Below are 23604 nucleotides of genomic sequence, written 5' to 3'. Positions count from 1 at the left end.
ATACAGTACACATAGAATAGAAATGTCACAATATAAGGCTGATTAGTAATTAATACACATAATTACTACATGGCAGCACAGAAACCAGTGCAATTAGCATCAGAATTTAATAATCAGCAAACCTGTAGCATCAGCTTATATTACAGCCAGGGAAGCTCATTTTCTGCTGGATAATTAGTGACGAGCCCTAAGCTTAGCTTCTCAACAGCCAATCAGAGCCCACTGAGCATGTGAGTGTCACAGACACTTTCCAAGATGGTGACCCCCTGTGACAAGTTTGAAGTCCTGGATCATTGCTGCTATTGACAAGCTGACACTTTAGCCTCTTGCAATAAGTTCACTATATAAAATATGCCATTTTTAGCGTTTAGTTCTCCTTTAAGGACAGGTATGCCTGGTGCCCACAAGAAGCATAGAAACTCCATTGCCCACACCACTGCACCTTAATTGGAAATGTAGTGCCAGACCTCAGGCGCAATGGGTTTTTTTTTTTAAAGCACTAACTGGCATACGTGTGTCTAGGGTCGGAATAAATGACCACAAAATCTCCCTGCCTTTCCCGCTACACCTGGTACGCTGTTGGAATGAACTTTCAATCACTCTTCATGCGTAGACTGCAAGCTCAGTGGTGTTAATTTTGCAGGAAAATACAGTATATATAATAATAATCCTTTCTGTTCTCTCCCCTTCAGTACTTTGTCTTCACCGGTGTTCTTGCCATGGTGACCTGTGCCGTATTCCTGCGCTTGAACTCGGTGCTGAAGCTGGCGGTGCTGCTCATTATGATCGCAATATATTCCCTGCTCACCGAGACCATCTACACGTCTCTCTTCCTGCGCTATGACAACTTTCACCATAACGGCAAGTAAGTGACAACGATTCCTCCTGTTTAATCATTTCCTCCAATGTTCTACTGAACACTAACAATGAATATTTTATTTGCTTCCCTTATTAAACCAGAGTGTTTTCTGCCAAATAAAGATGCTTGTTGCTTAACGCCTTCCTCCCTCCCAGCCAATAATAATGGAAATGTTTAGGGCGATTTAATTAATTGTTTCCAGCAGAGAACTAAGGAATTGCTGTGCCTTTATCAGTGCCATCCTGCCGAGATCCGCTGAAATGAGCTTTTAAATTTGCATGAACTCTGCAGCTCCAGTCAGCTAATGAGTTAGACCTGGATGGAACAAGATTGTGCCGAGGGCAGTCACATTCAGGAGGTGGGAAAGAAAAGACTGTTGACTGAAAACTGATGACAACGCAGGCTGGTGATGCTTCATTGTAGGCTCAGTACAGTGGAGCTTCTATCTTCAACATTATGGTTTATTTATTATTGGAAGAATACCTCAATGTAGGGGGGAGTCCAATTAGCCAGTCCACAAAGGACAATGTAGGTTCCTGGATTTCACCCCGGCTCCCAGGGCACTCACAGAAATTAATTGAAAAAAAAGTTAATCCTGTAAACCACTGTTTCTAGAAATCAAAGAAATTTTATTAAGTTAACGGTATAAAAATTGGTACATACTCACCCTCAAATGATCCACCTTACGCGTTTTATACCCAGTGTCGGACTGGGCCAGTGGTACACCGGGAAAAAACCAGGTGGGCCCCGGTCGGCCCAGACAGGCTACCCCGGCTTCGGCTGCCCCATAAAGTAATAAACTGTGCTACATGGGCGGCGCGGTAGAGCGCATCATGTACGCACAATGCACGCATCGCGACTATTTGGGCAGTCAGGCAGTGAATTGGATGTCAGACAGGGACTGCCAGGAGTTCCCATCATTTGCAGCCCCTGTGGGCCCCCAAGGCTCTAGTCGACCCTGTTCATACTAGGGATGCACTGAATCCAAGATTCGGTTCAGGATTTGGCCAGGATTCGGCCTTTTTCAGCAGGATTTGGATTCGGCCGTATCCTTCTGCCCGCCCAACCAAATCCGAACCCTAATTTACATATGCAAATTAAGGGCAGGGAGGGAAATTGCGTGACTTTTTGTCACAAAACAAGGAAGTAAAAAATGTTTTTCCCTTCCCACCCCTAATTTACATATGCAAATTAGGGTTCAGATTCGGTTTGGTATTTGGCCAAATCCTTCGTCAAGGATTCGGGTGTTCGGCCGAATCCAAAATAGTGGATTCGGTGCATCCCTAGTTCATACCCTCCGGTACTTAGTCATAGGTGTCTTTGGCATTATCATGAAAATCTCAGAATTTAAAACCAGGGTAGTCCCACCCTCTATTGTTTAAACCAATTGATGGGGTAACCCAACCTCCCTATATCGTTAAGGTATATCAATTATGAGTTTGTTGTCACATGCTATACCCAAATATGACTGGGAATGTGACCCTTGAGAATAAAAAAAATTGTGTTTTTTGAGATCTAGAAATGTAGGTAGGAAATTTGGGACATTTGGGCAGCAGTAGAAACCAATATATTGGAGATAAGAGGTTCAGGATTTTATAATAACTTTCCAGTGGTGGTTTTAATTATACTTAATATTGAGTTATACTTGAGCTATCGGACACAGTTTATACTTATGGGACTAATTACTAAAATATTAAAACATACTTGATATAACAGTCCTTTTTCTAGTACTACTGTAAGCTATCAGAAGAATATAGATAAGTTGAGTATATATGGTATAGGAAATGGTAAATATATTAGTACCCTGTAGAAGATATACCTAAATGATATAAGGAGGTGGGGTTACCCCATTGATTGGTTTAAACAATAGAGGGTGGGACTACCCTGGTTTTAAATTCTGAGATTTTCATGATAATGCCAAAGACACCTATGACTAAGTACCGGAGGGTATGAAACGCGTAAGGTGGATCATTTGAGGGTCAGAATGTACCAATTTTTATGATGTTAACTTAATAACATTTTGTTGATTTTTTTATCAACAGTGGTTTACAGGATTAACTTTTTTTCAATTAATTTATTTACTATTGCCCCAAGCACAAGGGAGCAAAGTTTTTGTGCACCCTATACCCTAATTCCTGCAATAATGCCTCTCCTGCACCTTGGAACTCCCCATACATTTAAATGATGTGCATGTTAGGGGAACATTCCAATGGATTTCCATGTGCAACTGCATACCCTCGTCTTGGCCCACTAATTTCCATAATGCCCATGACCAGGGCTGGAACTAGTGCTAGGCAGAGTAGGCATCTGCCATGGGTAAAACGATGGGGAGGGTGCTGGGCAGACACCTAAATTTGCCTAGGGTGCCCGGTCAGCTTGGCCAAGTCCTGCCCATGGCACACAGTCCTTCATTCAGAGTGCAGCCCTTCTCACTCCATTCTAGTAATGCACCCCAGCTTACAAGCCATGAGCAAATCCCCCTAGTGAAGACTCATGTTCATGTGCAGTGGAACCCACAAAAAAAGCCACTGCAAGGGAACACAGGTTAAAATTCTCATGCAAGTGCATGATTTTTAAAAACAGGGGTTCTTAGTAACAAAGTTATAATAATAAAATTGGCGAGCCTCCATAACACATTAAGGTAAACCACATATGGGGGGGTCAAAGGTTGGCACCTCCCTGCATGGTAGAATTTCTTGAGATAAGTGTCTCCTGACCTGGGCTTAGTCCTCACCCGCCATTAGCTTTTAAAGGAGAGAGATTGCCAAAACCACAGCATTGGTTCCACAGGCTTAATCCAACCCATCTTGCACAAGAGCCCTAAGGGCAGGAACACAGCACTTTATACAAGTTGTAGGATTTCAAGGTGATGACTTCTAATATGCCTATATTGTAAAACATAGGGAATGTTTTATAATATTTGCACCTAGCACTGTGGGTACCATTGATAAATGAGCCCTTATACCTGCCAATAGAATATTTCTTGGGTGCAGCAGTTCTATATTATATAAGAAAGATATAACATGCTCTGCTGGGTGAGACCTTCTACTCTTTGGTGTTTACTGGGCCTTTAATGTCACTGGTTGAAAGAACTGCAAATTATGACTGAACTACACAATATTGATAGGAATATATATCCAGCTATAAACCTTTTCATCCCTTTAATTCTTCTGGAATATGAATAATTTCCTCAACCTTCCTTTTTTACGCGAAAAAAAAATCCCCAATTTATTGCTGTCTTACCTACGGATTATCTTCTTATTATGCAAACATTATACTTCTGCTTTATATGTCTAATCATCTTTAGCTTGAATTCAAGCCTATTTAACTTAATCATTCAATAAATCTATATTACTTGGGTGATAAGCCGCTATATAGAGTATTAACTAATATTAAGCTTTTACCTTGGCCTGTTTCCCAATTGTGGGCTAAACTCCACCTCCATTGAAGCCATTGAGAATAGATAGCTTGCAGAGATATTGGTACAGGTATTGGACCTATTATCCGGAATCATCGGGACCTGGGGCTTTCCGGATAACGGGTCTTTCCGTAATTTGGATTTTCACACATTAAGACTACTAGAAAATCATGTAAACATTAAATAAACCCAATAGGCTGGTTTTACTTCCAATAAGGATTAATTAAATCTTAGTTGGGATCAAGTACAAGCAACTGTTTTTTTACTACAGAGAAAAAGGAAATATTTTTTAAAAATTTGGATTATTTGATTATAATGGAGTCTATGGGAGACAGCCTTTCCGTAATTCAGAACTTTCTGGATAACGGGTTTCCGGATAACGGATCCCATACCTGTACAGGTATTGGATTCGTTATCCGAAAACCCATTATCCAGAAAGCTCCAAATTACAGTACCATCTCCCATAGACTTCATTTTATCCAAATAATCCAATAATTTCTTTTTTCTACGTAATAATAAAACAGTAACTTGTACTTGATCCCAACTAAGATATAATTAATCCTTGTTGGAAGCAAAACCAGCCTATTGGGTTTATTAATATTTATATGATTTTTTAGTAGGCCTAAATTATGAAGATTACAAATAACAGAAAGAGACCTCATCTGGAAAACCCCTGGTCCTGAGGTTCCATACTGGTATTACAATTAGACTGGGGGAAAATAATATGATGGGACCCTCTCTACTGGGCTGAGGACATCGATGCAGGGGGAAAACAAGAACCAATATGGCAGTTTTATTGGTCGGTAGCAAAGAGAAAACTCATCCAGTGTGTGACAGTGTCACTAATTTACTACCCACATTTTTTTAGAGACGATTGATTTAGGGCTATTACTAACCTTACCGTATTTTTAAGGACATGCATAAAGAATCGGTTCCAGGAGCTATAGATTTTTTCTCCTAATAATAAATCTAACGAGATGTTAAACACAGGCAGCCAGTGATACACGACATGCATTTGCAAACGAAAATGACTCTGCTACAACCATAATCTTTATTTGCAGATCAATAAGGTTGATCCGTGTCTGTTCTTATATTTTTCTAGCACAGACTTCCTGGGAACTAAAGAAGCCTCCTTGCTCCTGATGGCCATGTTTCTCTTAGCGGTGTTTTATCACGGGCAACAGGTACGGCAATATGAGCATCCCAGTTTATCATTAGTCAATAGATGTGTAATATTCTGTGATGGAGGTGAATGATTTAGAATAAGAAGTTAAGCAGTAAGGAAAACAGCTTCATAATATTATCGCACAACTATTCCATATTGAACCAAATGTGACATCCGTAAAGGGAAGAAATGTCCCTTTTATAGATGTGTCACTCTTCAATTATCCCTTTATTGCAGGGATCCCCAACCAGTAGCTCATGAACAACATGTTGCTCATCAACCCCTGCGATGTTGCTCTTTGTGTCCTCAAAGCAGGTGCTTATTTTTGAATTCCAGGTTTGGAAGCAAGTTTTAATTGTATAAAAACTAAGTATAGTGCCAAGTAGAGCTTCTTGTAGGCTGCCAGTCCACATAGGGGCTACCAAATAGCCAATCACAGCCCTTAGTTGGCACCCCAAGGGACTTTTTCATGCTTGTGTTGCTCCCCAACTCGTTTTACAATTGAATGTGGCTCACGGGTAAAAAAGGTTGGGGACCCCGGTTTTAACGGATCCAAATGATACACTTTATTGTCTAATGCAGCGATCCTCAACCAGTGGCTCACGAGTAACATGTTGCTCACCAACTCCTTAGATGTTGCTCCCAGTGGCCTCGAAGCAGGTGCTTAGTTTTGGATTTTTGACATTGAGGCATAAAGACCATGTGTATCCTGCAAACCGACCCGTCTGTATTCTGCCAGCCCACATAGGGGCTACCAAACAACCAATTACAGAACTGGGCACCCCTCTGAACTTTTTTCATGATGATGTTGCTCCCCCAACTCCAGTTCAACTTCCAGTTTTAACAGTATAATAACCTGATCCACAAGGTAAAGTCTGCATTGGTTTGCTGGGAGTGGAAGAACAAACATGGCAAGCACAGAGCCCTGAACTCAACCCACCTGAAGCCTTTTGGAATAAAAAGGATCTCCAACTGCATACCAGGCCTGAACATTAGTGCCCAAACCCAGAAATAAAGCTGAGAGCAAATCCCACCAATAATATTACAACATCTAGTTGAAAGCCTTCCTAGAAGAGTAGAGTAGAGTAGCAGAAAAGTGAAGAACAATAAGATAAGCACATACTTATGGCCCTATAATGTACCTGGGACTTCCATTTAGAAATTGCCAACAGACACATGTATGGGACAGCCTGTGATATCACATTGGATAACTGGGGTTACATGTGTATCTTACCCCTAAACACAAAGTATGAGAGCTCAGCATATTGTGACAAAGATGGGAATTTTACAAACAATTCCTGCAAAGGAATCAGCGTTACATACCGACTGTAGCAGTCTCATCAAGGCCACTATTGGAGTCTGTCTCTAGTTGTAGACAGCCGCTTTACTCTGCAGGGAACTCAATCAAAATAAATGACTAGTGGCAAACAAGAAAACATAAAAAGCTTAATATGTTAATAGGCAGCAACACATATGTGCTATTTCATGTGTTTTCCTTGCTTTCTGTGTTATATAATTGGTTTACTGGCCAATGCTTCTTGAAGTTACATTAGACAGGGCAAGGCTTCCGGACATTATGCAAATCTTTTTTTCTTTATCTTTTTATGTCCTGGCTTCCTAGTTGGTTATTCGGTCAAGACTTTGATTGGATGCACTTGGCTCATCAGCTGCAGCTGTTAAATCACATTAGTGTTCGAGTGTCCTGAGATTAGAGAGTCAGGGGAACCAGCTTCCACGCCTCATTATGCCATTAACGTCTCCTATGGCAAAGAAATATGCCAGTGGCAGAGTAGAACTAAGAAATTGACAATATAAACAGAAAAAATGTTGTCTTAGAAAAATATACATTTAATTCAGTTAATTGAATCAGGTAAAAAATGGGAAATTGCTTCCAGCATACCATGGGACAGGCCTTCTGGATTTTGACCCAGATGGTCAGTAGAACACATGATCATTGAGTCATACACTAATTCATAATCTCTTTAATCTTTTTCTGGAAAGCAATTCCATCCTCCCTATCCTTATTATTATTCATCGCTAATAATAAGATTTTATTATTTTTTTTACCCGGTGCCAACACCATGGGGAAACCCAAGGGGTCTTTTATGAAAACAAGTACAATCTGCATTGCCTCCATTTTTGAGAGCATGTCCATATATTACTCTTCTAATCTTAATATTAAGGCCTTTAGCACATGGGGTGTTTTGATCTTCATAAGACTCTTGTAGAGAACTGGTCAAAATATCCAATATTACCCTTCTCAGTCTGTCTGTGTTAGACACCGCTGGCGACTTTATAGTGCACTCCCTGCTATTTCTTCCTTCACCTTCTGTTCCTTTGCCTCCATCCTATATATTGATCAGGTTAACCTGATATGGTTACTTTGATCATTGCAATTCTTACTAGGGCAGTGGAACAGCATGTAAACAGGTTGCTGGCCAACTCCTTATCAGCAGATATTCAAAGGGTCCCATTGCATGGAACATTTCATTCCAAACAAAAGAGGGTAGAAGAAGAAAGCTCAACTTTTGTGATTTTGGTTGGCTCATACCAAGACGTGAGAAAATACTCCATGAGGATTAGAAGACAAACTGCTTTTGTTTGACCAAAAAAAAGAGACTCTCATGGCCATTTATGGTTAACTGCCCTCTGTCCGTGTTTATAAACATAGGAAACACTCATTACAGAAAAATTTATATTTTATAACTTTCTCTAAATATACATTAAGGGGCAGATTTATTAAGGGTCGAAGTGAATTCGAGGGAATTTTGTAAGTAAAAAAATTGGAAATTCAAAGTAATTTTTTGGATACTTCAACCATCGAATAGGATACTACGACTTCAAATTTACTTTGATTCGAAGTAAAATATCGTTTGAATATTCGAATATTCAATAATCGAAGTACTGTCTCTTTAAAAAAACTTCGACTTCAATACTTCACCAAATTAAACCTGCCAAAGTGCTATGTTACCCTATGGGGACTTTCTACAACCATTTTCTAAGTCTTCACACATCAAAGTAAAATCGACGATCGTACGCTAAAATCGTTCGAATCGTTCGATTGCCAAATTCCGTGAAAAATCCTTTGACTTTGATATTCGAAGTCAAAGTATTTTAATTTGATTGTCGAATTTCAAAGTATTTTTAATTTCGAAATGCTTGTTGAATAGTTGATGGGTGGGCACCATGCCACTTTGCAGAGAGGGCCATTTACTCTTAAGGTTAATGATATAAATAATAAAATATTTGGGTCATCACTAGTAGTGTCATCTTACAATACATAAACATTCTATGCATTTGGAGCCATAATTGTAGAATTGTGGAACTAATATTAATTTGATGGCATTGAACAAACCAGACAACTGAACTTTAACCCAAACATTATAGATGCTGGAATTGATTGCCCATAATGATGCCACGACTATAAATATGAGAAGAGCAAACCAGTTTATTTGTGGTTTGTAAAACTCCTAAAAACACTTAAGTGTTGACAAATGAGCCTCTTGATCTTAAAAACAAAAATGAAAATAGCAAACGCTCATAAGATCCCATTTTTTGAGATATAACTGCTTTAGTACTGCTTTATCTCAACCAACCTTTGTTCTACAACTCAGCGGAGTTGTGTGTCAGTTGCATGTTATAAACCAGTCCCTTATGCAGGAATTGGCCAATTAGAGCATGGGAAATCTGTCAGGGACTCACAGCATGTATGTGTTGGTCAAAGCTGGAAAAATTTGTTTCAAAAACTCATAGATAAATTGTTAAAAATATGAATATGTTAAAAAAATAATAGACTATTTATTAACACTAATTTCAATTTCATGGATTTTTTTTTTAGAGACAGTTTCCCTTATTTTTAAAAAAATGCATTTTCGGGGATATATATCTATAGTGATCTATATATATATAAATAAATGAGTGCAATATAATGCATTTTAATTATAGCTTGAGATGTTTGAGACTCTCCGTGGGAGGTCTCGTTTCTCACATTCATTTGATACAAATAGTATATACATTCCAAGCTAATAATATGTATGTAATATGTATGTATGTATAATGTACTGTATGCGATGTAATTATCTCGTCTCGCATGCCCGCTGCTATTTCAATCACAGTATAAATCACCAGAGCCTCGTTTGAGCAGCCTGCACCTTTTTTTATGGTTTTTCCATGATAAATTAATAATGAAAATCCTAGTGCAACAAATCAGCTGCTTTTTATGATGCTTCGTAATGAAATGCTTCAGCTAGGCCAGAAGTCAATAAAATATTGTATAAACTGTAAAACATCCTCCCAGTAGGAGAGAGGAGACCCCCAAAGCATAGACCTTGGCGTTTAGGTGACACAAAGGCTCGTGGGTGGGTTGGATATTCTACTTTGACCATTTTAGTGGATGTGTTCTATTTCCATGGGTATTTTTATAATATTGAGGGGCATCCACATGCAGCACACTTTCCTGGTGCATCTGGGGCATTGTTTACTTCACTCGGGAAAATAGGCTCACTGAGAGTCACTGGATAAAATTGCACCTGGGCAGTTACCCATAGCAACCAATCGGATGTTTCCTTTCATTGTTCTACCTGCAACTGGCTGGAAAAAGCTAATCACTGATGGGTTGCTCTGGGTTATTGCCCAGGTGCAAACTTGCCTGGTGTTTATAAATGGGCTTCACTGTGCATGGTAGATGCTTTCATTAAGTATCATCCATGTCTATCAATCTTTCCATCTCTCTATATATCCCTCGATCTATCCATCCATCTATCTATCATCTATTTGTCTATCTATCATCTACTCCGTCTATCTATCCTTCTGGCTATCCATCTATCTATTTGTCTGTCTGTCTATCTATCTATCTATCTATCTATCTATCTATCTATCTATCTATCTATCTCTATCTATCTACTGTATCTATCTATCTATCTATCTATCTATCTATCTATCATCTAATCCATCTACCCTATCTATATATCTATCTATCTGTCTGTCTGCCTGACTCTCTATCTATCATCTATCTGTCCCTCCATCCGTCCATCCATCCAACTGTCTGTCTATCTATATATCTATTTGCCATCTAATCCATCTATTTATCTACCTATCTATATATCCTTCTATCCATCCATCCATCTATCTATTTGTCTATCTGTCTATCTATCTACCTATCCATCTATCTATACATTATCTATTTAATTATCATCGGTCTATCTAACTTTCTGCCAATCAAACTATCTCTCTATCGCAGAAGAATAGGATTCCTCCTGCAGCCGAAAATACTTCCATGCACCCATGCATATTCATTGTTTCTGTTACTGACCCTGCTTTATGTTTCTCACACAGTTGGAATATACAGCAAGACTGGATTTTCTATGGCGGGTGCAGGCCAAGGAAGAGATCAACGAAATGAAGGAATTAAGGGAACACAATGAAAATATGCTGAGAAATATCCTCCCTAGTCATGTTGCCCGACACTTCTTGGAGAAGGACCGAGATAATGAAGTATGTCTTCCCTTTCTGTTATTGTGTCCCTATGTGCTGGTATTAATTAAGCTGTGTATTTGGTGTACATGAAGCCTTGTGTGAAATTCTGGCATAATAAACAGTGTCCGCTAGAAAAATTCTATGTTAACACCGCACTTCATTGCAGTTTTTAATACAGTGTCTTATGCTGGAATTGTCTTGCCACACTGAATTTCTCCCCTTAATGTCAATGACTTACATATGCCCTGAAAGGATTTGGCTTCAAAGACAACATCAATTACCGCAACATTACTGCCGCCTACCTCCCTTTCACAAACACATACATTTAATTAGTGCAAACCAGTGGTGTTTGGATCCTTAAAGTATCACAATTGTTACTGAAGGATCTGCCCTGGATACAAAATTCTTAAAGTACCAGCATAGCACTACAGGCCTGTATAATGACTAAGCACATAATTAACCACCCACAAACTGTATTAGGACCCTACACATGAACAAGTAATTCTATTGATTGTCGGGTGGTCCCTCACTCCAAAGACATCAAGGCTCTATCAGACAGAGTCAGTGGCACCGTCCAAGCCACACAATATCCAAGGTAAAAGCAAAGTTCACTCTGGAGAGCCAAATTAGATTCAGTGTACTTTATTCAAACACAACATGTTTCGGACAGACATGTCCTTCATCAGGTGCACCTGATGAAGGACATGTCTGTCCGAAAAATGTTGTGTTTGAATAAAGTACACTGAATCTAATTTGGCTCTCCAGAGTGAACTTTGCTTTTACCACTACACATGAACCTTTGGTTCTGTGTCCCCTATGGTTAAACTTTCATGAATTCCACCTCTGGGGAATGCAGGAACAAATGCAGCCCCTTCGTCCTGATTGGGCTGTACTCATTGAGGCACATGAAAGTGCCAAACACAGGTGGAACTCAACTTGATGCTTATGTGCTCCTCAATGAGTACAGCCTGATTAGGAAGAACAGGCTTCATTTGTCCCTGTATTCCCAGGCAGTGGAACATGTGGAAGATTAAATGCAGGGGAACGCAGGGAAGCATGCTGACCAGAATTGTGCACATGGATTCTAGGTAACCCTGGACTTGGTGGTAATTCCAGGGCTCCCCTAGCAGTTTGTGGTCATGTATACAACCAAATTGCCAAATGGGAACCTGATGCTAATTCTGTTACTGATGGCAGGCAGATTTGAGCACTAGTGATGCAATCTGCACTGTGAAAAGGAACCGCAATTTGTGTACAATTCATATAAAATAACAAGGCAATTGGTGCCTAATTAGTACCGATAGAGTGGAATAACAAAGAGTTTGGCCACCATACTTCAGCTTTCTCTAACTTCCTGATATTTTATTGGAACCTCTATCTGCATTAGGGACTGTGCCAATCAGTTTACTTTGTCAAAACTAGATCCTGTTTGGTGCTTATTGTCAGGCTCTGCTGGGGTTTGATCTTGGGACCTCCTGGTTACTGGCTGCTCGCCCTAACCACCGGGTCAGTGGAGCAGCCAGCAAGTTTCTATCTATACTTCTGCTGGGTCCCAGGATTAAGTTCCAGGATTAAAGCAACATCTTACCCCAACATCCTAATTGGAGGGTTGGGATAGGGAACCTGCCCTATATATAGCCAGCCATCCTCCTTGCCTGTGCATTGGCCTACCATAGCACGGTGGCATTGCCCCTATCTATGTTTCCTGCTTTAGCCTTTTTGCCTTCTTCTTGTACCTTTCCTTGCCTGAACCTTGTCTTGCCTTGACCTTGCCTTGTCTGATCTTGCTCTAACCTTGTACTTTGAACCTTGCCTTGCTTGACCTTGTTTCTGCTCCAGTCCTGTCCTGTCTTTTCTACACCCGCTCTGTCCGGTCCTATCTAGTCTGCTCCTGTTCCTGCTATGCTCTCTTTGTCCTGTCCTGAATCATCGCCCACTTCATCCTGTCCAGTCTAGTTCTGTCACTTTTCCCACATCTCCCTGTTCCTGCCCTTCCCTTTCCATGTCCCATAGGCACATACAGCTCCTGCCGCAAGGACTCACCCTTCCTTCATCTTCCTCCACAGCGCCCCCTAACCTCACCCTTGACACGTATTTGCTAGAATAACCCTACTCTGATATAACATTAGTTATCACTACTCATGGCAAGGTTGGAGTTGGAATGCCAGTTTTGCGTTGTGTCAGTAGCCTACAACGACGAATTTAGAGAGAAAAGGGGAAGCATTAAAATAATTACCTATAAAATGTCCTACAGTATTTTAAAGAGGAAAGGTGGGTGAGGGCATTAAAGAGGATCAAACAAGGCAACAGAAATGAAGGCATGCGCTTCTGGAAGCTGGAATGTGCACCTGCAGTACATTCAGATTAGAAATATGTGCATGTTCTCTGTATAAGCCGCCTTAACATTGCAAATATAATTGTGTTTCTATACAAGGTGCTTTGTTGTCTGCTGAACAGATGTTACTTGCCAATAAATATCTTAGACTGTGCCCCGTTGCACTAATTATTCTGACTTCAGAACCGAGCGCAGTATTAAGTTATGGGGCGGTTGATATTAAAGGAGAATTAATTGGGTGCCCAGCTCCACTGGCAATGCAATTTTATGCTGCTCCACCGATGATATTGACTTAGGTTCTCTGTTAGCTGTCTGTTTCCCCAGTACAGAGTTTTCATCTTTGCTTCTCTCCGAGGTCAATAAATGTGGTTACACACACTAAGCTGGTTCTCCAAAGGCAATATCGCATACAGTACCACATCTCTCACCCAATTAATTCTGATCTTGCCCACTCGCATGTTGCTGATCTTCCCCATTTTCCTATTAGCAACTTGATTGTGCAGTCAGTGGATGAAGAATTAGCAAAAGGGATGCATTGGGAAATGGGTAGATATCAAGGGGGTTATTTACTAAACTCCAAATGGCAAAAACCCAAAAAATAGTGGGGGGGGGTTTTAGTATAAAATATGAATTTTTAGTGGAAAAAAAATATCGCAAATTTTTCAGAATTTTTACCCCGAGGATGAAAAAAGTCAGAATCTGGAAATCCAGCATCTCAGACCTGCCGAGGTTGCATATAAGTCAATGGGAGAAGTCCCAAAGATTTTTTGATCTGTTCTGAGTTTTGTGCAATTTTTTTTGCAGGAAAAAATTGGAATATTTTTTAAGAAATACCACATGAAAACTTTGTTTTTTTGGATTTGGTCAGAGTTTTTTTGCCAGAAAATATTGAGATAAATTCGAACTTTGATAAATAACCCCCTAAAACTACAAAATCTTTGTTAGACAAAAGAATAAAAAGGAGAATTTTTAGTGCAGGAGGCAGTGTGAAACCATTGATCATAGTATGTGAGTATGAGGCACAGATTAGAGACCGATTAGTCCCTTGTACATGCACCAAACGACCTACAGATAACAGCATATTGTGCAGTATATGTTCTAATTCTTCATTTTTTTGAGAAAATTGGGTGTTGCTATATGTGTGTGAAATGGTTCAAATAAAAACCCGCTTTATCTGCATCTATCTAGAGCTTTCTAATATTCATTGGGCACAGTCAACCCATTTATTTTGACTGATTTTTGTTTCAGGAGCTGTATTCCCAGTCCTATGATGCAGTGGGCGTCATGTTTGCTTCTATACCTGGATTTGCCGATTTCTATTCCCAAACCGAAATGAATAACCAGGGTGTCGAATGCCTTCGTTTGCTGAATGAAATCATTGCGGACTTTGACGAGGTAAACGGAAGAAATTCAAATTGTTACGTTTTCATGTGCTGGAGCATATACTGTTGTGGTATAGACAGCCTGTACATTGTATTGGTTTACTGGGCATAAAATAGTCTCTGAAATTCTCCACCAAGGATTTGGAGAGTTTAAGAAGCTTAACAAACTTAACAAAGAGTCTCCTCATATAAAGGTGATTCCATAAATATGTAGTTAGTGATTAACACATATGGCTATTTTGTTCATATTCCCTGAGGCATCTGGATTAGACAGCTCTGGGCCTCCTGAACTTCAAGAGATGCTTACTACATGGCCTTGAGGTCAGCAGTGGGCACTGCAAGGGTTCATTGCTTAAAACACACTAATCTCTTTAAATGCACTTATTTAGAGAAGCCTACACTCACTCTACTTAAAGGAGAACCAAACCCTTTTTATTAAAATCCCCTACCCTACATAGACCCCCCTCCCTGCTCCCCCCCAGCCTAGGTGGTACCCTAGGTAAATGCCCTTAACACTTTACTTACCCATCGTTGCAGATTCAGGGCATCAGAGTTCACGGGCGCCATCTTCTTCTCTTCGATAATCTTTGGGAAGAGTGCAGCGTGTCGGCGCATGTGCATTTGGAGCAATATGGCGGTCCCGAACAACTGCACATGCGCCGAAAGTCATGTAAATTGCCAAAGTGCCAGAAGAAGACCCAAAGATAACAGAAGAGAACAATATGGCGCCCGTGAAGTCCAATGCCCTGAATCTGCAACAAGGGGTAAGTAAAGAGTTAGGGGGATTTACCCAGAGTAACACCTAGGCTGTAGGGGAGCAGGGAGGGGGGTCTATGTAGGGTAGGGTATTTTAAAAAAAAAAAGGGTTTGGTTCTCCAAAGGCAATATCAAATACAGTACCACATCTCTCACCCAATTAATTATGATCTTGCCCACTCGCATACCTTGTGTCTTATTCCCTTCCCTTTAGATTGTAAGCCCTTTTGCACAGGGCCTTCTCTCACCTTTTGTACCTGTATTGGTTGTGATGTATGTAACTCCATATGTTTTATGTATGTATAGTATTTCATGTGATGTGTGTATAAAAACATTTACTTTACAGCCCTGCGCAATATGTTGGCACTCTATAAATACATGTTATTAAGAATAATAATAATAATTGGGACACAAACCTCCCGTAGTCTACTGATTGTAGAGTTTTTAAGCCATGGGTTTTAGTGGTAGGTTCTGCAGATCAATCCCAGCAATCTAACAAGCTCAAAAGTGTTTTTCAAATGGACATTACACAACAGTTGGGCATGTGGGCTGATGGTTTATGATACCAAAGTAGACCCATGCATATATTCAATTTAAGTAAATTGTTCTCACGAGCCACAGGCTACTCTGGCTGTACACTTTTGAAGTCATGGAATTGTAAAGATAGCGCAGCCGAACATTTGTGTCAAGTTCTAGACACAAGATGCTCTTCAATGTACTGCAGTAAGTTTAAGGAAACTTCAATACTTTATTGTGCCCTAAAATACAGATGTATTAGAGGCTAATGGATACTACCCTGCACTAAAACAATCCAACCCAATGAAGCCATTGAACTTTATCCCATTTATTCATGGGATGATGAGCTATGATACCAATAAATTGGTACAAATTCTCATTAGCCATGAACCCATTCTTCCATACTTTACATTACACATTTAGAGTAATGTAAATGTAATGGAGAGCTGAACAATTGCCGTAAGTACTGCATTAAAGGGATACTGTCATGGGAAAAAAATAGTTTTTTTCAAAATGAATCAGTTAATAGTGCTGCTCCAGCAGAATTTTGCACTGAAATCCATTTCTCAAAAGAGCAAACAGATTTTTTAATATTAAATTTTGAAATCTGACATGGGGCTAGACATTTTGTAAATTTCCCAGCTGCCCTCAGTCATGTGACTTGTGCTCTGATAAACTTCAGTCACTCTTTACTGCTGTACTGCAAGTTGGAGTGATATCACCCCCTCCCTTTTCCCCCCAGCAGCCAAACAAAAGAACATTGGGAAGGTAACCAGATAGCAGCTCCCTAACACAAGATAACAGCTGCCTGGTAGATCTAAGAACAACACTCAATAGTAAAATCCAGGTCCCACTGAGACACATTCAGTTACATTGAGAAGAAAAAACAGCAGCCTGCCAGAAAGCATTTCCCTCCTAAAGTGCAGGCACAAGTCACATGACCAGGGGCAGCTGGGAAATTGACAAAATGTCAAGCCCCACGTCAGATTTCAAAATTGAATATAAAAAAATCTGTTTGCTCTTTTGAGAAATGAATTTCAGTGCAGAATTCTGCTGGAGCAGCACTATTAACTGATGTGTTTTGAAAAAAAGTTTTTTCCCATGACAGTATCCCTTTAAGTTTTTTGAAGCTTCATTACTCTGTTGCAAAAATGCAGATGGTGTGTGGGGTAATGGAAACTACACTGCAATACAATTCAATATATAAGGTGTAAAACTGACTGACAAGCAAGGTCTCTCTCCAAAATTACAACAGTAAGGTAGTTCCACTAGGGCCACACTACATTAGAAGAGAAAAGAAAATGTCCAGATGAGCCTGAATGATTCACCAAGATTTCTTCACCCAATAAATAAACTCAATTCTATGCCCCAATTATGCAGGAATGTTCTACAGTTCTGATTTTGTTCAATTTATTTCCACTTGATTATCTTTTGGGTCATCAATAATTAAGCTGTAAGATATAAAAAGCTTTATGCAAAGACCATATAAAAAAAAGGAAGAGCTCACTTTTATATTCATTAGCAATTATTTCAGCCGGACTAACCCTGCAGTTTTGAGAGACCCGTATCTCGGCAATTACATCGTGTTGCTGGCCTTTTCTTGTACCAAGAGGTTAATGAACATGTTCCAATCATTGGAGAAGAAATGAAGTAACAGTGAACAAAAAATCCACAGGAATTGCAACGAGCTCATTATATTCCTCTGCTGGTTCATTAGAAACTACAGTGCAGAATAATAATAACCAATTTCTGAACCTTACACTGTCATTTTCTCGCTTTTGGGTTTTGTTTTGTATGTACACCCGGTCCTAATCAATTTGTGATGTTGCATTTAAAAGGAACAATGGGACAAGCTTTCAGAGGGAACTGTCACTCACCGGCTATGTGCAACTGATGCAATTTATTTCTATGAAAGGTCATATTTGAACAATCAATATGGAAAGGATTAGTAGTCTTACCGCATATGACATGATGGTCTTGGTTTTCCATGGCCTTGGAGACTGTGAGATTTTCTACCATCCATGTAATGTGCTTATCACAGCTGCCTGCTTTCCTCCATGACTTTATTTATCAAGTACCTTCTATAATTCAGCCCTATCTGTTTCTTTTACTTTGACTTCATTATGTTGGGTGTTATTTTTTATTTTCTTGCTTGAGTTTCTTCAGGTTGCATATTTGAACATTACTAATATGGTAGTAACAAATCCTCTTGCTACATTCTATGGCTTCCGTAAAATGACCAAGCCTGGACCTTTCCTTGTATTCACTTGACCCAACTTACCATTTCTTTAGGGAAAGGACAGCCCAGTGTCACTCATTTCTCCCTAATTTATTAGTGTTTATTTAAATAGCCCTGACCCATTTAGCACCTCTCAGCAGTGAAGCTTACAACCTAAGTTCTCTGTTCCCGATCCATATTTCTGTGGTTGGAAGATGGCTAAAGCTGGAGGGAAGAAAAAAGTAGCATAAGGAAACACCTCTTTACAGCAAGGCAGTAAAGATATATTAAATAGCTTTCCAGTGTTTTAGACACCAGGGTTTCTTTGTCCTTAAAGAGATTCTGTCATCGAAAACCATATTTTTTTACAAAATGCATCAGTTCATAACGCTCTTCCATTGAAATCTACATTTAAATCTGTTTTTCAAACCAGCAAACAGATTTGTTTATATTTCATTTTGAAATTTGACTTGGGGCCAGACTTGTTCTTCATTTACCATGTGCCCTCAGCCATGTGACTTGTGCTCTGATAAACTTAAGTCTTTCTTTACTGCTGCACTGCAAGTATCACCCCACCCTTTCTTCCCTAATATGCTATCAACACAACAATGGGAAGGTAACAAGATAACAAGTCCCTGATACCTGCATTGCTAAAAATGCTCCCATGCCACACTTAGAAGTAGATATGAGAATAGCACTCATTAGTAAAACAACAAAGTTCAGTTTAGCTAAGTCTTGACTGTTCTAGTTACATTGAATAGGAGAAAAAAATAGCTTATCTGAAAGCAGTTCCATTGTAAAATGACCTGAGATGGCTGTCTACACACCAATATTACAACTCAAATACACAAATTTAAATGGCAAAGTTAATAATTTTAAATGTAAAAAGTGTTATTGAGTAATAAAAACTGCACCATAAAGTTTGTGATAGAATTCTTTTGATATGGCCCTGGGTGTTCCGACCCTCAAGTCAGGTCCTTCTTTGCTCAAAGCATTATTTGCCAAGAAATATCAAGTCGTCAGAACCCCAAGAGTTGTTTCATTGATATTGGCTTTATTTTACTTTGCATGTTTCAATTTCCTTACCAATGTGTGTGTTTTCTCTGGGAGAGTACTGACTACAACTTTCAGCGCCTGCTGGTAGAGACTGTGAATTGTGGTTGATGAACAGTTGGAGACGCATATGTTGTAGATAAGCTGCTACTGAGAAAGCAGGCTTGGCAAACATTATGCCACTCCCAGCGAGGGTCTTACCATGCTCTTCCTATTTAGAACTTTAATAGCATATGTTGATCTGAAAAATGACCTTATCTGCCTGGACACCTTGAAAGAACTTAGAAGGAACAGATGGTCTGTGGGTGAACAGAAGACATTTGTTGAAGCCAAAGCATTGTTTTTTATTCTTTTTTAAAATCTGCTTATATATGAACTAATGCACAAGAAATGTTGATGTATCCATTTAAATGGACTCATAAAGGACCATTGTCTATAAAGATGGCAGCAATCCAGTATAAGGTTAAAAGAGGATTTCAAAATATGCAGGGTGTTCATAAGACTTTTCTATTTGAGGTTTACTTTATACATTGAAACCAATACAGAAGGTTTAGAGCAGTGATCCCCAACCAGTAGCTTGTGAGTAACATGTTGCTCCCCAACCTCTTGAATGTTGCTTCCAGTGGCTTCAAAGCAGATGCTTATTTTTGAATTCCAGGCTTGGAGGATACTTTTGGTTGCATAAAAACAGTTGCATTGCCAAATAGAGCTTTCTGTAGACTTCCAGTCCACATAGGGCCTGCCAATCACATCCCATCGTTGGCATCCTCAGGAAATATTTTCATGCTTCTGTTGCTCCCCAACCCTTCTTACATTTGAATGTGGCTCACGGGTGAAAAAGGTTGGGGATCCTTAGAATCAGTGAGAAGATATATAGGAGGCAAAATCATATCACAACACTATCCCTTCATCTTATCTCATTGGCTTGTAAAGCAATTGCTAATAATTTAGATAAGGGCCACACACCATGAATAAGTGTCTACTATACAGTCTGAATTCAATGATTGAAAAGAGGCAGAAATGTAAATATTCCCATGTGTAACTAGAAAATAGTGTTCTATCACAACATATATTTACATGGTCTAATAATTATGAAGTCACCACCGACATTAGACCCAGATGTGGGCAACTACAAATAAGTTGTATGTCAGGGTGTGGGGCATTAGTAAAGGTTATAGCAAAGAGAAGTAATATACCTATTTTGATGGAGTAGAGAATTAGCAGAATGAACCAGAAATATTAATTTCAAAAGTATTTTGTTCCAACTGGTATGTAATGTGGTGCACACATGGGCTTGTACTATTGTTGTAGTATATGGCCGAATTTCCCCCCCTTCAGCTCACATCACTATTGCAACAAGACACTTTGATTGAACACATAGTGATCATTAAAACTTAGTCCTTCAGATTTTCTCAGTTACAGTAGTAATATTAAAACAGAATGTTTGGCCTATCACTTAGAGCACATTTCTGAGACTCAGCTTTACTTAATGGCCCTAATGGCTATTACAGCTGAAACAAATGTCAATTGCAGATAAAGTACCTGCTCAGCCTTTTCCACTGAAACTGTGTCCCAGACTCGCAAGTTCTACTTTGGTCTCCTTAGTGGAGCCTCAGCTGCTCAGATAGCTGGTCTACTCCTATCCCTCACCAACTAAGCTGAACCCAATGCAATCTGCCATAAAACTATCATCTAAAACTATTTTAGATAATAAGACTTTTACCTTGGGTAAGGTATTGGTTGACAGGCCTTTGGCATTATCAGTCCTCCCTTCATCAGCCAAAGAGCCTTTGGCCAACCACTCATATCCTTATATGAACTTCGAGGGCACTCCCCTCCCTCTAATTGAGGCCTGTTGCAAGAAGCGGATCCCTTCAGGCTAATGGCTGGAATAAGTTACAACAATAACTTAAAATACAGTATATTAACACTTTTTGCACTCTTACAGGGGCTAGGAAGAAAGTTCCCCAAACAGCTTACACATAGCTTCAACTTTGATAAAACTAGCTTGGCATATAAGGTTCTTAAGGCAGGCCTCAGTAGAGAGGGAGCACTTAGGGGTAATAGTAAGAAATGAGGCATTTAATCTAACTAGTTGCAGGTGAATGAAGGTCTTTCAACAACAGTTGGAGATAAATGGTATATGGAAGTCAGTTGAAGTCAGCACAAATTAAGAGAGAAGATTGTATATACAGGATCTCTCTATGTATGCATCTTTGTATTCAATTTAAAATCCCCTGATTTTAAGTTTTTCCTCATTTTACATTGTTGTTTTGTGCTCCCACATATATATTCAACATAATACATTTCCCTGATTTTACATTTTCCTGGATTTTACACCATTTTTTTCTGGTCCCCTGAAAATCGTAAAATGGGGGGTCTACTGTATTATCTATTTTTCTATCTATATCTCTCTAATTAGAAATACTGAATAGACAAACCTCCAAAGAGCAGGCTAAACATTTTATTTTATTGTTAATGCTTAAAGCTATTTAATAAAAGACTATACTGCAGTCCATAACATTTCTGATTTTCATTTCAGTTACTGGGTGAAGAAAGATTCCAGGATATTGAAAAGATCAAAACGATTGGCAGCACATACATGGCCGTGTCTGGATTATCCCCAGAGAAGCAGGTACTTCCCACTTTATTCCACCATTTGCTACATCGGTCCTATGTTTTGTATATTTTCCACTGGTTATTAAGAACACAAATAGTCAATGGATACATAAAGAAGTTTAATGTGGGGTATAGTTCCCAGCCACAATGGTTTTAAGAATGCCTAGCAAAACCTGCTTCTAGGCTGACCTTCCAATATCTCTTATCGCTTTCACTAATTTGTGCCAAAGAGTGTCAAACATCTGCAAATGAGACTTTAAGTTGATACTTTAATGGACAACTGGAAAATAGATTTTGCAAAGCTGCCAAACTTGACATAATATACAAAGTGATAGTTTTGTGTTTCAGTTTGAGCACCCTTTGGTCTTCTGCTGGGTCTCATTTTGTTCTTTACACCTTGTAAAACCTTGGGTATCTGATATATGTGCTGGCGCAGAAGTAGAATTCTTAGGAAGTGTGTTGATAATCCAGTGTGCATAGAACAAAATGAGACCCAGCAGAAGACCAAAGTGTGCTCAAACTGAAACACAAAACTATCACTTTGTATATTATGTCAAGTTTGGCAGCTTTGCAAAATCTATTTTCTAGTTGTCCATTAAAGTATCACCTTAAAGTCTCATTTGTATGTTACGGAGAGTTTTGTGCAATCTGTTTTAATGAATATTTAAGCAAACAACCCATAGGGACAAAAACATATAAATTCAGTATATGGCCCTGAATAAATACTGAGGGTTTTTGCTGCTTGTGTGGTACAAAGTATGACTTTCACTCTCTAGCCTTTCCAATAACCCTTCTGTCCACACATTTTTACCTCATCTGCTATTTTGCCCTTGCATTTCTGTGTTCCTCCTTGTAAATGTGGAACTTCTGCAGCCACTTCACCCTTTCTTCAATTCATCCTTGGAGTCCTACAGAGCATAAATATCTATTCTTAAATTAAGTTGCCATATCATGAGTGATGTGCATATCTCTGATATCCACTGATAGAGAATAAAATACTGTGTATGCAGATTCCAACAAGTGAACCCCTCCCCTGACTCTTTCTGATTTCAAGCTAGTCTTGGTCACTAGTATCCTGGCCTTGTGGGCAGAGCCACCTGCTTGGCTGCAAGAGAGCAGTTTTTTCTTTTTCTGTGCTGTGGAATGATATCCACAGGTAACTCCCTTTTTTAATGTATATAAAAACCCTGTGATTCCTTTGTTTGGTGCTTGTGTCAAAAAAATATAACCCTATTTTGGCACCTTGTGTATCCACCAGTCACAGTCCCAAGAGCTCTTTACCCAACGTAGTGTTACCTGCCCCGAATACCTCTCTTTGGATAGTGGCAGTAGCTCCCACATAGGAGGTTATCGAGCACAACTTGTCACAGGGGAGCATGCTGGGACCTTTCAATACCCTTTCCTCAGGCAGAAACTCACTGAGCTGTTAGAGGCATCCACATCATCTCCAGAAGTATGCAATCTTCAGGCACACCCAAGTCCCTTTCACAGAAATCCATCAGCAGGCAGTTCCTTTACTTTCTCTGTTGCCTCCAGAGATCTCTAACTGGTCGAGCTCTCTCCCAATTATCAGGGTCCCAGTATCCCGAGTACACCTATGGCCTCGCCACCCATGTGGCTTCTATCCTTTTTCCTGGGGCTTAAAGCTGCAAGGGCCCCAGATGAAAAGAATCACTCAATTCTAGAGTGAATAGGGATGGAATAAGAAAGAGACTGAGCACATGAAAGCTCATCTATTAATACTTCTTCAATACCTTCTGGCCAACTCTACAATCTGCCAGGGTTCAATTCAGTAGGGACAAAGGGCC

The 23604-nt window shown here is 39.5% G+C and overlaps 1 protein-coding gene across 4 annotated transcripts in view; it reads left to right on the top strand.

Moving 5' to 3' along the window:
* The window catches only part of adcy8.S (adenylate cyclase 8 (brain) S homeolog), a 180550-nt gene that overhangs the window by 152298 nt on the left and 4648 nt on the right, over window positions 1-23604 (top strand). For all 4 annotated transcript variants that reach the window (XM_018223969.2, XM_018223968.2, XM_018223970.2 and 1 more), the window contains 5 exons: window positions 693-865; window positions 5380-5461; window positions 10777-10935; window positions 14501-14647; window positions 21720-21812. In XM_018223969.2, the coding sequence (XP_018079458.1) occupies window positions 693-865; window positions 5380-5461; window positions 10777-10935; window positions 14501-14647; window positions 21720-21812 (654 nt within the window). The remainder of the gene's footprint in view (window positions 1-692; window positions 866-5379; window positions 5462-10776; window positions 10936-14500; window positions 14648-21719; window positions 21813-23604) is intronic.

This window comes from Xenopus laevis, chromosome 6S, assembly GCF_017654675.1.
Source record: "Xenopus laevis strain J_2021 chromosome 6S, Xenopus_laevis_v10.1, whole genome shotgun sequence".
Lineage (NCBI taxonomy): Eukaryota > Metazoa > Chordata > Amphibia > Anura > Pipidae > Xenopus > Xenopus laevis.
The sequence above is the reverse complement of the archived record's forward strand: the minus strand, read 5'-3'. Positions and strand labels throughout refer to the sequence as shown.